The sequence below is a fragment of the Euwallacea fornicatus genome, chromosome 31, assembly GCF_040115645.1.
Source record: "Euwallacea fornicatus isolate EFF26 chromosome 31, ASM4011564v1, whole genome shotgun sequence".
Lineage (NCBI taxonomy): Eukaryota > Metazoa > Arthropoda > Insecta > Coleoptera > Curculionidae > Euwallacea > Euwallacea fornicatus.
In genome coordinates this window covers 2,667,331-2,681,256 of record NC_089571.1, presented here as the reverse complement: position 1 = coordinate 2,681,256, position 13,926 = coordinate 2,667,331, and the positions used below count along the sequence as shown (strand labels likewise).

The window sequence follows — 13,926 nt, the reverse complement described above, 5'->3', positions numbered from 1 at the left end:
ACCTATTAAAAAAAACAATTTCATGATTTTATCGCGAAATTTAAATTCACTCTGTTTTGTGATCACAGTGTGTGCTAAATTTGTAAACTTTGCGATTTTCGGGAGAAATTAGTTCGTCTGTTGAATTTCATATTTCAACAATGCAATATTGGCATCTCATTGTTACACTAATCCAATCACTGGGAAATTACCGGAGAAACGTCCACTAGTACAATTAGCAAGGGTAATATAATAAATGCAACGAAAAAAAAATTATTGATGCACGAATACAACGTGCATTCGTGCACCAATTTTAAAACTACAACAAGCAGAGCATGTCCTATTCATGTTATGTGTCTGCTTTCCCAATACGTATTGTGAAAAACGCATACACGAATTGTCCATTTACGATATATATACATATTCCTATGTATAGACTCTTGATTACGCTTTTCTGCAAAAAATGGATAGGACCATATACCTTTCTCCCATTATCTCCCACGTGGTGTGTCTTTTCTTTTTCTCTATAAATAATCCTTTATTGCGAGTTTTATTTTATACCTTAAACACCTTAATTGTAATTAATTAACTAAAATGTTAAAAATTCAGAACTTAGGTTACTAATCTCTTCAGAATGCGCATTAGTGACAAATTTCATAACTCCCCTATGGGCATTGGAAACTTTCTGTGGTTCCCATTTAAAGCGAAGTGAATTGCAAGTTATGTATCGGACACTCAGGACAGTTTTTAATATTGCGATCCTCCCAATTTCCTATACGCAAGTTTTTTATAAGGGTTAAGAAAAATTGTGGGATGAATTTTCCAGAGACATGCCTATTGGTGAAAATTGCAAATAATTTAGAGAAATATCATTAAAGAAGCTCGAAGAAAACGAATTCTTCCGGGTACCTCCGAGGATGCTGAGGAAGTGATTTAACATGACACAATCTAAAAGAATCTTGTAAAAATCTTACAAATCTTAAAGAGATTTAAAAGGCAATTAAGAGAATTTAAAGAAGGGGGAATTATAATAAATTGGAAAAAAACAGTACCTCGTAATGCCGTGCGGATAACGATATTTGCATTAACAGGATGTATGAAATGCGTGTTGAAAAATCAATATGCGAATAAATTAGATATTTTTCAAAGTGAATTTACAAATTTCGTTTGTATACCTTGAACCATGTTCTAAGTTGTGTCATCATAAGTAGAGTTCAAATCTTTCTTGAATTTCTATTTACAATAAAGGAATTACATTTGTTCTCAAGTTTATGGTAAACATTCGCAAGAGGTTATTCTAATCAATTTTGAACATTTAGTGATTGCAAAAAGTTTATAATAGGAAATGATATTGTTTGCAATTGTAGACGTCAAAGATTTCTATGTTAAACTTTCATTTCAATTCTTGATTAATAAATAGAGAGGCATAGGGGGCCATTGTGAAAGTAATATGAATCGCGATAATGTAACAATTTAAGTTATTGGTTTTTTGTTTGTTGTTGTTAATTTTGGTTTTTGTTATGTATTTGTATTTTATCCCTTAAGTTACGCCCATGTACGGCGGTACTTATTCTGAAAATACCATATGGGTACCAGACCACATGGCCCATCAGGCCAAAATTAAGGGTATGTTTTGGCTGGGGAATATGCTACTGATCAAAGGAAGCTTTCTCGGTGGGGACTATTGCCATGATGGGCACTTTGTTGGGCCTGCAATATTCCCAGAAAAGCGACTAGTGCAGATATTCCCTAGATGCTCGCGATTTATAGGATCCGACATAGACATAGCCCGTAAGAGTTCTTGGTGGTGGTGCGCCCCTGGTTGGAATTCCTCGGGTTTAGTACTTAAGGGATAATCGAAGTAATTTTTTCTCTTTTCTTTTTTCTTCTCTTCATGTGGAAGCTGCGTCGGTGTCGGGATGTGATCGAAATCATAGCGTGTAACCCACCCAATTAAGCATTCTCCCTCTTCCTACTTAGACCAAAACTCTTGCATTATTTGATTTAAGTGTAAGTTAAATACCCAGTCCATTTACAATACAAGTCCATTTTATGTAAACCAAATTGGCGTTTTCGTGGTTTCATTTGTCGAAGGAACCCCTTAACAATAATTGTTATGTAGGCTGATGAATATTCTTTAAACGATGTGTCAGTTCACTCTATTTTTTATATAAGTTTTTTAAGAGTATGGCTCTGCAGGGAGGAGGGATCAAAATAAGTAACTATCATGCGCGTTAAATTGAATCTCCTTGAACCATAATCGACCTATCCTACCGAATTATCATAACTTTCATAATAAACAAGTGATTCGGAGTGTCTAGGTTTTGCTGAAGCACCCTATAGGTGTCCATAATACTATTCTCAGTAGGTATATTTTAATTCAACAATCTTACTCATAAATTAGCTCTAAAATCGTTAATTATGAGTGAGAAAGTGTCTCTGTTATCAGGCATTTTCTGGCTCCAACAGAAAATTCCGCAGGGTACTTATTATTTTCAACGTTTGCAGTAACTCGATATCTGTGATTTAATAATGATAAGAAGGAAATAATTCTGTTCCAAAATCTTCTGTTATCAAACATTTTTTCTTGCTATTCCAGAGTTCATTGTAAGAGAAAATCTATGGTCTGAAACTTCCTGATTACAGGCAGTTTCTGAACAAAATTACACAGTGATACAATTTAACGGTCCCAGTAACCTCTTTGTGAGGGCTTACGAAAGAAAGGAGAATGTCGGAAATTATTCTTCTTTCTTTATTTTCAACATTTTTACGGATGCTAGTTAAATAATATTTTCATTACGTTAAGTTAAAGTATTAGTATCCGTTGTGATATAACCGCATAATTGAAGCAAATTTGAACCTTCACTGGGTTATTAAGCTAAGTGGTTACCCTATACGAATTAATTTTAAAGTTAAATTCTAATACTTTCAATGTGCAGGATACAGGATCTCCATTTTTGTCGATATTGGGTTATCTTCGAGTACAAAAATACCGTTAACAAAATATAAATAAGAAAATATATTGTTGATACCACTTCCACCGTAAATTCGACGTAATTTACTAATATTTATATGATGTGAAGTTGTTCAGTACCACTTCTCTCAAAGACAACATAAAACTCGGTTACAACTTCGATAGTTTACAGCGAAAAACGATAATTTTATAAGTCGGTTGTCCAGACGAATCTAGGTACAACTTTCTTCAAAAGACAATGTGAAGGAAAACAAATAGCCCCAAGCACGAACGGCCTTAAAAGCCCCTTCAATCCTTATATATCTGCCATGTATTTAATTTACCCTGGCAACATATCCTGCACTCAAGCCAGCTCATAAGCTCCCTTCTGGAAAAGGAAAATCTGGGCAGAAAGGTATTGGACAGGATTTCGATGTATATTGGCAAAACCAAGTAACAAACTCGATTAAAATGCTAATTTGCAACATTAGTTTGCGTGCGATGTGTGCTTTTAAAATGAATGTGAAAGTGTGTTTTAAGGCTAAAAGCAAAGAGTATTCAAAATTTCTTTTTCTCGCATCAAAAGGGTGAATTGCTGCCATTAAAGCTGACTATAAAGAACAAAGGCTCGAATGCAAAGCAGGAAATTTGCATTGAGGTCTGTTTGTTTGCCTTAGCAGTCTTGCAATGCAGGTTGCTTTCCAGCTTTTCCAAGGACTTACATTTTAATTAAAAATCGTCACTTTGATGCATGAGCGGATTTAATTGTTTTGTGTATCTAATAAAGAAAGAATTGTTAAAATCTGAAAGAAGAGCTTAAAAAAATAAAATACATCCCTCTACGCTCTCAACCAAAGAAGGAACTATTCTCTGGATATTTTTCCGACACCTACCTGACCCCACTTCATCATATCCAGGAAAATCAAAATAAAATCTCTCTCTGAGAATAGGCAAATTCGGGAGAACTGAGTGACGCCAAACAAGGTTAAACAACGTCATTCCTTTATAAATAATGCATTTAGTCTTCGAACAAGAGATAAATAGGGATGGAGAGTATATCGATCTACTTTTGGAAGCACTTGTTGCTAATAAAGCGTCCTTCTTGTCCATCTCTTTTTGCTTTTCCGGTTTATTTTGTTTCGAGTGGACATGAGACGGGTGGAAAAGTTTTAATTTTTCTCCTTAGGTTTCAAGGAGATAAATTTGTTTCAGGGCAAACTACTACAGATGATATAGCGTGTGTTGTCGTGGATTGATTGTATTTAGCAGCGTCAACATCATCCCCAAGAAAGTTTGTCAGTACGAGGCAACATTAAAAAGTTTTGGAGAAAAAACTATATTTTAATCGGAAAAGGTTCTTTTATTATTCCTGAAATTGATTTCACAGGACAAACAAGTCTTCAATTAAAAAAAGAAAACAGTTACATTCGGGATTTCCAACATAACGATTTATGAACAAAAAATATTTCTCAATACGATCTGATGTAAAACACTGTTGAATGTCGCAGGGTATCAAGTTCTAGCTCCTTCGACATTTATGATACACAGCGTGCTTATTTGAAAACAAACCATCCTCGATATTTCGGTGCTTATAAGAAATATGTAAATATACAAAAACACGTAGACTTTATTTTTAAGGGGGTCATTCTTTAAGTCTGTTTTCAATTCAATTGGATGCACCTTCTAGTGGGGGTGAAAACAACCACTAAAATTGTAAATGGGAAGGAAGGTTGTACTATACCTCCTTAGAAAGGTCTTTCAATTACTCTCGTAAAACTACCTTCTTTTCATTGAGAGGTTTTCGAAAATGTATGTCCAAACTGTAAACAAGCTTAGATGTCGACTATGTTATAGAAAAATTGTTTATTAATGATTTAAGTATTCAAAATGCTATTTATTTTTTTCTAAATATTAATAAAATCTGTTTTCAAGTCCTACTGCAACATTGACAAAAACTTCTACTTGAATATCCCTTCACTCAACTCAAATCCGTCTCTTCGATCCCTCCGAATGTTGAAGCTGTATTTTATAAATAACACATTTAAGACACCCTAGAGAAAAAAATTTAGAGGTGTCAATTCCGGCGATCACGGTGGCCACTCAATTGGTCCTGTCTGACTAATTCATGTACCAGAAAACCTATCATGTAACCACTATCTAACAGAAAGAAAATAGTATAGTAGAACTTCATCTTTTTGAAAATGAAGAACATCTTTGAGTAAGACACTATTACCAGCCACGTCAACTTTATTTTCTAAATTCGTTATTATTAATGAGTCTATTATATCATCTACCAGATTTAAATAAAGCTTAGAAGTTAAATTTCCTCTGTGAATAAAAGAGCAATAACAACATTACCAAGAATACGATCCCAAACATTTACTTTTACTGGATACTCTATATTATCTTCTCCTAATTATCGGCGATTTTTACCATTCCAGTATCAGCACTTCTGTTTATGACATGCCCATTAAGAAAAAAAGTACATTCATCACTGAAGTAATTTTTTTGTTAAACATTTATTGTCATTTATAAAATTTGTCACTGTTTCACAAAATTGAAGCCTCTTGCCAAAAAGTTGTTGAAGGATTCGCATTTTGCATACATGGAATTAATTTAATCTTAGTGCTTCCTTTACCATTTTGTAAAATCTTCCTACTTTGCGTTCCACAGTACAAATGAAGCTTGCCGGTTCCACAATAAAACAGCCTAAAATTTGATGCAGATTCATTTAAAACAATTTACATATGAACTTTTTTCTTGTTAATAATGGAACCAATTTCAGTAAAATAAGCAACTAATTCCAACACAACTATATTTTAGATCAGTATTTAAATTCCTTTCATTAAATTTTTGTTCTGTTCTTGTGCATCTTCAATACTTTTTATAACTAGAAATAATTTTCGTTTTTTGTTGAAATGCGGATACAAATTTTATAAATAACCTTATAAACACACAACCTTTAACCTGCGAAATAACATATTTAAAAATAAATAAAAATTTAACAAAAAACTCAAGAATTTCATCGCTCTTTTTTAATCGAACAGTTCTATTCTTACTGTTTTTTTACGAGTAGAATATTTGAATAAATGCATTTACAAATACAAATCGACAAATAAAAACTGAAAAAATCATACTTTATTTATAAAACTCAGTCTAAAGATTTAGAAGTATTGAAGACGAGAAATACAGCGGCGTGTAGAGAAATTCAAGTAAAGATTTTTGTGAATATTAGAGTGAAGTTGGAAAACCGACTTTGTTACTGTTTGGAAAATAATGGACATCATCGTAAAAACTTAAACATTGATAAACAATTTTCCTATAATATAATTGATATCTAAACTTATTTATGGTTTGGATATAATTTTTCAAAAACTTGTCAATGAAAAAAACTACATTGGGAAAGGTACTTGAAAGATCTTTCCAATAAGGTATAACTGAAACCCCTTGCCATCTAAGATTTTAGTGGTGGTTTTCACCCTCGCTAGATGGTGCATGCAATTTAATAAGAAACCGGCTAAAAAAATGTGTTACTTGAAAATAAAATCGAAGTATTTTTGCTTGTTTTCTATAAGAACTTTAATATCGAGGGTGATTGGTTTTCAAATTAACCCGCTGTATGAAAGGGATGATCTACTATACTAATATGAAATATTATTAATTATTTCTTAGATTCGTCAGAACCTTTTCTATCAGGTTAAATCATTGATTTCAGGGTGACCTTAAACTCCCGAGAAATTTGGTGTAATTACTGAAATTTAGAACTCGTTATACAGTTCTCAAAATAAAATTTCAAATTAACAACGATCTTTACAGAAGGAGATATCTCCAAAACTAAATTAGTCACCCCCAGCTAACATGAGATATCTTACAACTCAATTATTATCCAAATTAAATCTATAAAGTTACCCCTCGGTTTAGGTTATTTTTGATGTTTCAAAACGAGAAAGAGACGTTATCACAACTCCATTATTTTAAACTAATTAGATCCACAAACTGGTCTTTTAATTCAGGTGATTTTCTCTAAGGGCTTTCAACACTCATGCCAATTTTTTCAAACCTTTAACGGTACACAGAGATCGATATCATAATGGACATACACACTAAAGTAACTTCGTAGAAATTTTATAATTATATTTCATGTTCAAAAAAAATTTTCAGCAAGTTTAAATAAGGCTGTTTTTACTGCAACAAAAAGAAAATGCGGCTTTGTGTTGTGTCTTTCGATTCGAAGCGGCGAACATCATAAAGTAAGCTGGAACATTAAGAATAAATAAAAGTTGTAAGTTATTTTTGTCGCGATGAGGAGCCACCACTACTGTTCCTATGTTCATGTTCCATAAATCTATTGTACTTCGTTTTATCATGCGAATTTCTTTGGCAAATACAGTTTATTTCTGCACAGAGGTTAATGGGAAACTAAACTGAAATTTTACTAATTTTAGTTGCTTTAGTGGAGAGACAAAGTTTCTTTGTGTTGTTTAATGTTAATTTAAATTTTGAATGTAGATGCGTTCGCCACAGTTCCGCGATTATTAATCATCGTCATTAATAAATTAGTGCTTTAAATACCTATTAATACTTAAAATATTCTGTAACATTGATGTTCTATCTATGTGACGTTCAATATCATTATAACAGTCAGTATAGAGAAGTGGTGAATATAAATACCACAATGATAAAATAAAGAATTGGCAGGTATTGAAGTATTTACACAAGGGAACTGAATATAATCAAAGTAGATATCAATGATTTTAGTAGCAAAATCACTCAGACACCAAATCTGGGAAATATTAGATTATAAAATTGTACCAATCCCAAAAATGCTACCTGTAAAGAAGTGGATGGACAGATTTTATTCAAATCACCCCTGCTGTCAAATTTTATAAAGAGGGATATAAATAATAAAACTATGGCAAATGGCTTAACATTCACACCTTAGAGAAGTATATTCAAAAATATTATTATGGTTTGAAAGGATGAACAAAAAAGAGGCACATATTGAACAAGTATATATTGATAAAAAAAAAAAACAGAAAACTTCAGGAAAAGACACTAAAATATTTATATTAAATTAGTTCACCCTTCCAAACACGAATTCACATTTTCCAAAATACTTTTGACGTCATTATTCAAAACTAAATAACTTTGATTCTAAACTAAAATGCTAAAAACTTAAAAATAACGTTATGCCAAAACCTTCATATAATGAAATGACTTAAACTCAAATTAGGTTCCAAAAAATAACAATATTCAAAAGCAACACATCCACGAATGTACGTAATCGGTCCTCGCTTTAGATCAGTCGTTGCTGCAAATGGACCCATAAAAGTTAATGTTATAGTTTTACCAGTAAAATCGTATTGTTATTGTAAAATTGCCCTTTGTATCTAGAAACATTTTCAGCCAGCAATAGTACTCGTACATGAATAAAACTCTAGTTTTGCCACTGAAAATAGGTGTGTTTAATACAGAGATTGAAATCTATATAAAACGTATGTTCGACTTGACTACGCACGGATTTTGTTTCCCACTCTACTCACATTTTTGGACATTTAATCCAGAAATTGAAATGTACAGTGTCGTTAAAATTCCATGCTCCACCTATTCTATATGAAAATAGATGGGCAGAGCAAAATAAGTTTTTTACTACATTAAACAAGATGACGGACGCAAAAATAAATACTAAAAACGGATAGACGAATGGAGGTAATTCCAAAATTAATTGTTCTAAATGATATTTATAAAAAGTTTAATTAATGTTTAAGTCGAAAGCGTTATTCGATTGATCGTTATCGGTTTAGGTACTTTAAATATATGTCTGGAAAATGGCCGAATGGAGTAGTACTTGTGGTTTATGAGGCGTATGTTTTCGCCAGTGGCACTTATTTACTTATCCGAACAAACTTTCACCTACTTATGTTTCACAATAATAACGATTATCATTAACGAATGATTCAAGGAAAGCAAAACACTCTGTTGGGTTTAAAATGTATGTGGTGAAGCAATTTTAACAAATATGATTCTGTTTTTTTTTATTCTCCAGTTTGCATGAACGTAAAGGGCTATTTTTCAATCATTGTTTTACAATCGGTTATAAATCTAACTTTATTAAGATACTCTTCTGGATAGTAATAGTGGTTAATTGTTTCTTTAATATTATTGATTTCTGAATTGTTCATGTCTGTTTAAAGTAAAATGATTAATTTGCCATTAAATAAATCCAGTATTCTATATTCGGAAAATTTTGCATATATCTTACACTTCAAGGATTAATTTCAATGTTTGCTCATCTCTTTATAGATCGGATCGTAATAATATTTGCAAACTTGCAACAAAAGCCAGCTATTTGCCATTTTTGTTGTATTTTTCCGTTCACGCGTTACCAATAATATACCTCGTTTTGAAACGCAGGACTTTGTATTTTTAGAGGTAAATTAGAACTTTAAATAAGTATATCATAACGAATGTGATAATAACTAGTAACAGAAAATATAAATAAATAGATAGTTATGTATCCTTTTTCTTATACATACTTAACGAACTGCACACCTAAAGATTAAGAATTGTCTCCTGTATCTATGAGTATACTTTGTCATAATAAAATCAATCATTCTGGGAATACTGCAAATTAAATACACTATTCATTTCATTATTTATATTCTGAATTTAGGGAATTCTAATGCTGGTCGAAATTTTTGTTTTTCTTGAAATTTGAGCTATTTTAGTATATAAAAAAAACAATTGTGTTATTCTTATATAATATTTCTAACTCTTTTTTAAATCTTGTGATGTTCCTATAGTATTCCATTAATAATATTTTTCAGTTCTGATAAACCTAGAATAAGTATTTTTGTGGTATATTAAGAATGAATTTTCTCTTTCAGATCAATAAGGAATACCAAGGGAAGCCAACACACAGTCATCATAGCCATAGTAAAGAGAAGGTAAATAGTTTCTAAGAAAATACTATTTAAGAAACTACTTATAAATAACTAGAGTATTATATAATGTAAAAAAAAATTTCATCGATATATGAAATGTAATGTACAGGATATCTCAGTAACTCTGTTACAGGGCAATATCTCCGTTATGGTTATATAATCTCGAAAATGTTTCAGGAACAAATTGTGTGGTTTGATGAAATGCATTAGGTGGTGGGATTGCTTTTGCAACCTTCAGTTACCCAAGAAGTCAATGTTAATTTCCTTATTCGATACGGAACATCCTATATATTTTTGTATTTTTATATTCCACAGATTAATGTGATTCAATAATTATTAGATCTATTTATTCCTAGATTTTTCATTTTCGTCACTTTCCATGGTAATGACTAAACGAGTGCCCACTACTACTGATTACGTCATTTTGCCAAAAACCTACCATACTCCCTGCAAAACCAAAAAAATATTTTAAATTCTTAGTACTTAATATTAAAACCTGCAAATTTGATTAAGAATAGTTAATCATGTCATATACATTTTACTAGTATTAGGAAAGCGTAAAGAAAATTACAGGCGTGCTTCTGAGCTTCAAACAGCTGTAAATCACATATGCCATTTAAACGTAAGGTCTAGACCATATTCCTAGGCATATTCCTAGGAATAAGGAGACTTAATAATTATTTAATAATTTTAAAATGTAGAATCTAAAATGCAAAAATATACAGGGTTTTCCTTTTGAAATAAAGAAGTTGACATTCATTTCCAGTATATCCCGAAATGGTGCAAACAGTAAAGTTCCACCACATATGTGTTTTATCAAGCCAAATAATTTATCCCCAAACTATTTCCGAGTACCTGTAACCATAACAAAAATATCGCCTTGTAACCGAGTTATGAAGACACCCCTTAGTATGTAGGTAAGTGCTCCGGATGATATTATCAATGAATATTCAATCTACATATAATTTCGAAATCGGACTTGCAGCTTTGAAAATTAGCGCTCTTAATTTTTTTTCCTTTATACATGTACTTATCTTTTGATTTAAACGTTTGAAGGTACCTATTCGATAATTCTAAATGACTTAATTTTTTCAGTTCATTTGAAAAGGACGAAGTCGCAATAGCTTCTTTATTGGAATCGGGATTTAATAGGGTACGTACAATAAATAAAATGAATGCATACACAATGTAATCTAAAAACTTTAATTTTGTTACAATCGTTAATTCATATAATATTTTGTATCGGATAAAATTTCCCAATCCAAATTGTTGAATAAGATAATTGATTGCACCAGCGAACGAGAATTATATGTAATATTTACCATTCCCAGAATTTAGATTTTTATGCATTCCGTAAATATTTTTAGCAACAAAATGCGGAATGTAATGTGATTTCCATATGTAACACTACTTTCCCACTTTTTTTTCATTGTATATGGCTACAATTTTTTTGAGTCATATGTATCATTGTTTCTCGATGTATCAAGTTGACGAATCTCTCCTCATAAATTAAGAAGATTTGATTCAACAATAAACAAATTACAGTGGCGTATAATTGTCGCCCGGAATTTAGAAATTAAAAAAAAATCTTTTTTGACACGCAAGTTCGTAGCCTTTTTGAGACTGAGTCCAGAATACCATTGCTCCTCAACGTATCAGTTGTCGACTCTTTCCTCATAAATTATGAAGATTTCATCCAATATTAAAGAAAATTACAGTGACAAATTATTTTCGCCCAAAATTTAACAATTTTTGATAACTTTCTGTTTTGAAACGTAGGTTCCTAGTCTCTTTAAAAGTGAGTCCAGCATACTATTATTTCTCGATATATCAAGTTCATAATTTTTTTCTACATGATTTAAGAAAATCTGGTATAGTATTAAGTAAAATTACAATAGTGTAAAATTATAATACCATAGAATAATAAAAAAATACAATTTTTTCGTATTAAATAAGTAACAGTCCAGTACACCACTATTTCCTAATATATGAAGACGATCATTTTTGTGCATAAATCAGAAAGATGTGGACTAGTATAATTAGAGTGGCATAGAAATGACACAGACTGTTTTGACAACTCTTTGTTTTAAACTGTGAATTATTGTAGCTTTCTAGGACTCTAGGACAAGTACTCCACCATTTCCTAACTAATCAAATTTATTATTTCTTCCACATAAAAAGAGATCGCAAATTGAATAACATTGCATTCTCCTAGAATATTTCTCGTCCTTAATAGAAATTATGGCAAAAAATTTCTTTAAAACGTGAATTTATACGTATATATTCTTTGTGTGAAAGACCAGTACCCACAATATAATTTTTTTTACAAATCAAGTTAAAACTCTTTAGTTAAACGTTATCAAAACTTCAATTTTAGTATCAATTATGAGTACAATTAACTCTAAAACAGCTCTAATTGCTATCAAACCAATTCATTGCATCTCGGTTACAACCGAAATCTATAATTAACTTGCAACGCGAACTACCTGCAATCAGATGCACCTTCAAAGCTCAACTTCTTTTGAAGTTTGTGCTTTCATTTAACTTCAAAGAACTTTCTTCCATCAAAAAGAGGCCAACTCATTATTTCACCGTACTGTTACCTTGACTGGAAACTTTCCAAAGAAACTATCTCATTTGGAATGGAACCACATTATATTAAATTTCTCACTTTCAAGTTTTCGTGTATATACACCTAAAAGTTCTTAGCTTTTATTTATTGATAAAGTGACTCGAATTTTGTAACTTTAATTTAGAAAAAAAATTGATGGATACTTTTTTAGTGTCTTATAGAGACTACCAATGTGTTGACATGCGTAAATGAGCTGATTCTCATCAAAAACTGCGAAATTAGGACTATGGCCCAGCATGCTACTTGTCAGGCTTTGTATACAGCGTTGGACAAATGCCGTGATTTGGTCATTGTTACTGATGATACTTATAAATTCCAGGTAAGTTATGTGCCAATAAGTTAACCATACTTATTTTATTTTCTTAATATCAATTTCTGTCTCTTCACAAATGCTCATTCCATATGTTCCGATCATTTGCACCATTTTACGCGGAAAGCGAATCCTCTAACGAATCGACATACAAACTGCTCGAGAATTTTGTTTCCCCTATAAATCTTTTATACTGAATTGATTATTTAGAAATATATTTCACAGGTATTTAAGTGAGCTATTACATGGGGAAACTGATGGAATTTTTAACTTTATTTGTTTTGCTATTTAAAATTAAATTTAAAACTGCATACCTTTACTTGGATAACATTGCAGCATCTGCATGAAACCTTTGTAATTTACCTTAATTATCTAGTTCTAGAGAATTAATACCCCTACGAGGAATTCATCCAACTTCCTTGCATATTTCTTGCATTAACAATATCCTTTCCTCTTAGTTCCAATTTACAATTTATCAAGCTATATTATTGCATTCATCTCATGTTTTAATCTAGCGAGGTAGTAAAATTGGAAAATAATTATTAAATAACTGTCAGAAATGTAATGTAAGTATTTAAATTAAATTTCAATTTATATGAGTGCATAATTGCATTGTATTGTAAATTAATTAAAATGCAATATATACTTCAATTTTATTGATGTAATTTTCCCTATTCAATTAAAGGTACAAAGCGTGCAATCGATTCACACACATTTTATTTTTGAATGAAATGTCCGTTTAATGGGACACTTACAGGCTGATTGAAACACTGGGATAAATCCTCATTCAAAACGGAAAAAGTTCCCAATGAGGATTTAATGTATTTGCGACTAGTTAGAAATCCACGAGTTAATTATTAAACTGGTAGACAATGATAGGCTAATGGACCATTAACGCAATGGGTAATATCACTACTTTTAAACTCTTTTATATTTATATGAACTGACAATATCTTCCCTTTCTATAATTAAAAAAATTGTGTGAAATTTATTGTAAATTTCCAATAAATCACACTAAGATTCACTATATTTTAGATTAATGTGGGATCAGAGTTTTCAAACAGTCGTTCTACCTAATTGTTATACACTAATAGTGTTTGATACATGC

The 13,926-nt window shown here is 31.3% G+C and overlaps 1 protein-coding gene across 7 annotated transcripts in view; it reads left to right on the top strand.

The window, feature by feature from the left end:
* The window catches only part of Pde8 (phosphodiesterase 8), a 101,664-nt gene that overhangs the window by 75,185 nt on the left and 12,553 nt on the right, over window positions 1-13,926 (top strand). For all 7 annotated transcript variants that reach the window (XM_066298695.1, XM_066298696.1, XM_066298700.1 and 4 more), the window contains 3 exons: window positions 9,820-9,879; window positions 10,972-11,029; window positions 12,660-12,827. In XM_066298695.1, the coding sequence (XP_066154792.1) occupies window positions 9,820-9,879; window positions 10,972-11,029; window positions 12,660-12,827 (286 nt within the window). The remainder of the gene's footprint in view (window positions 1-9,819; window positions 9,880-10,971; window positions 11,030-12,659; window positions 12,828-13,926) is intronic.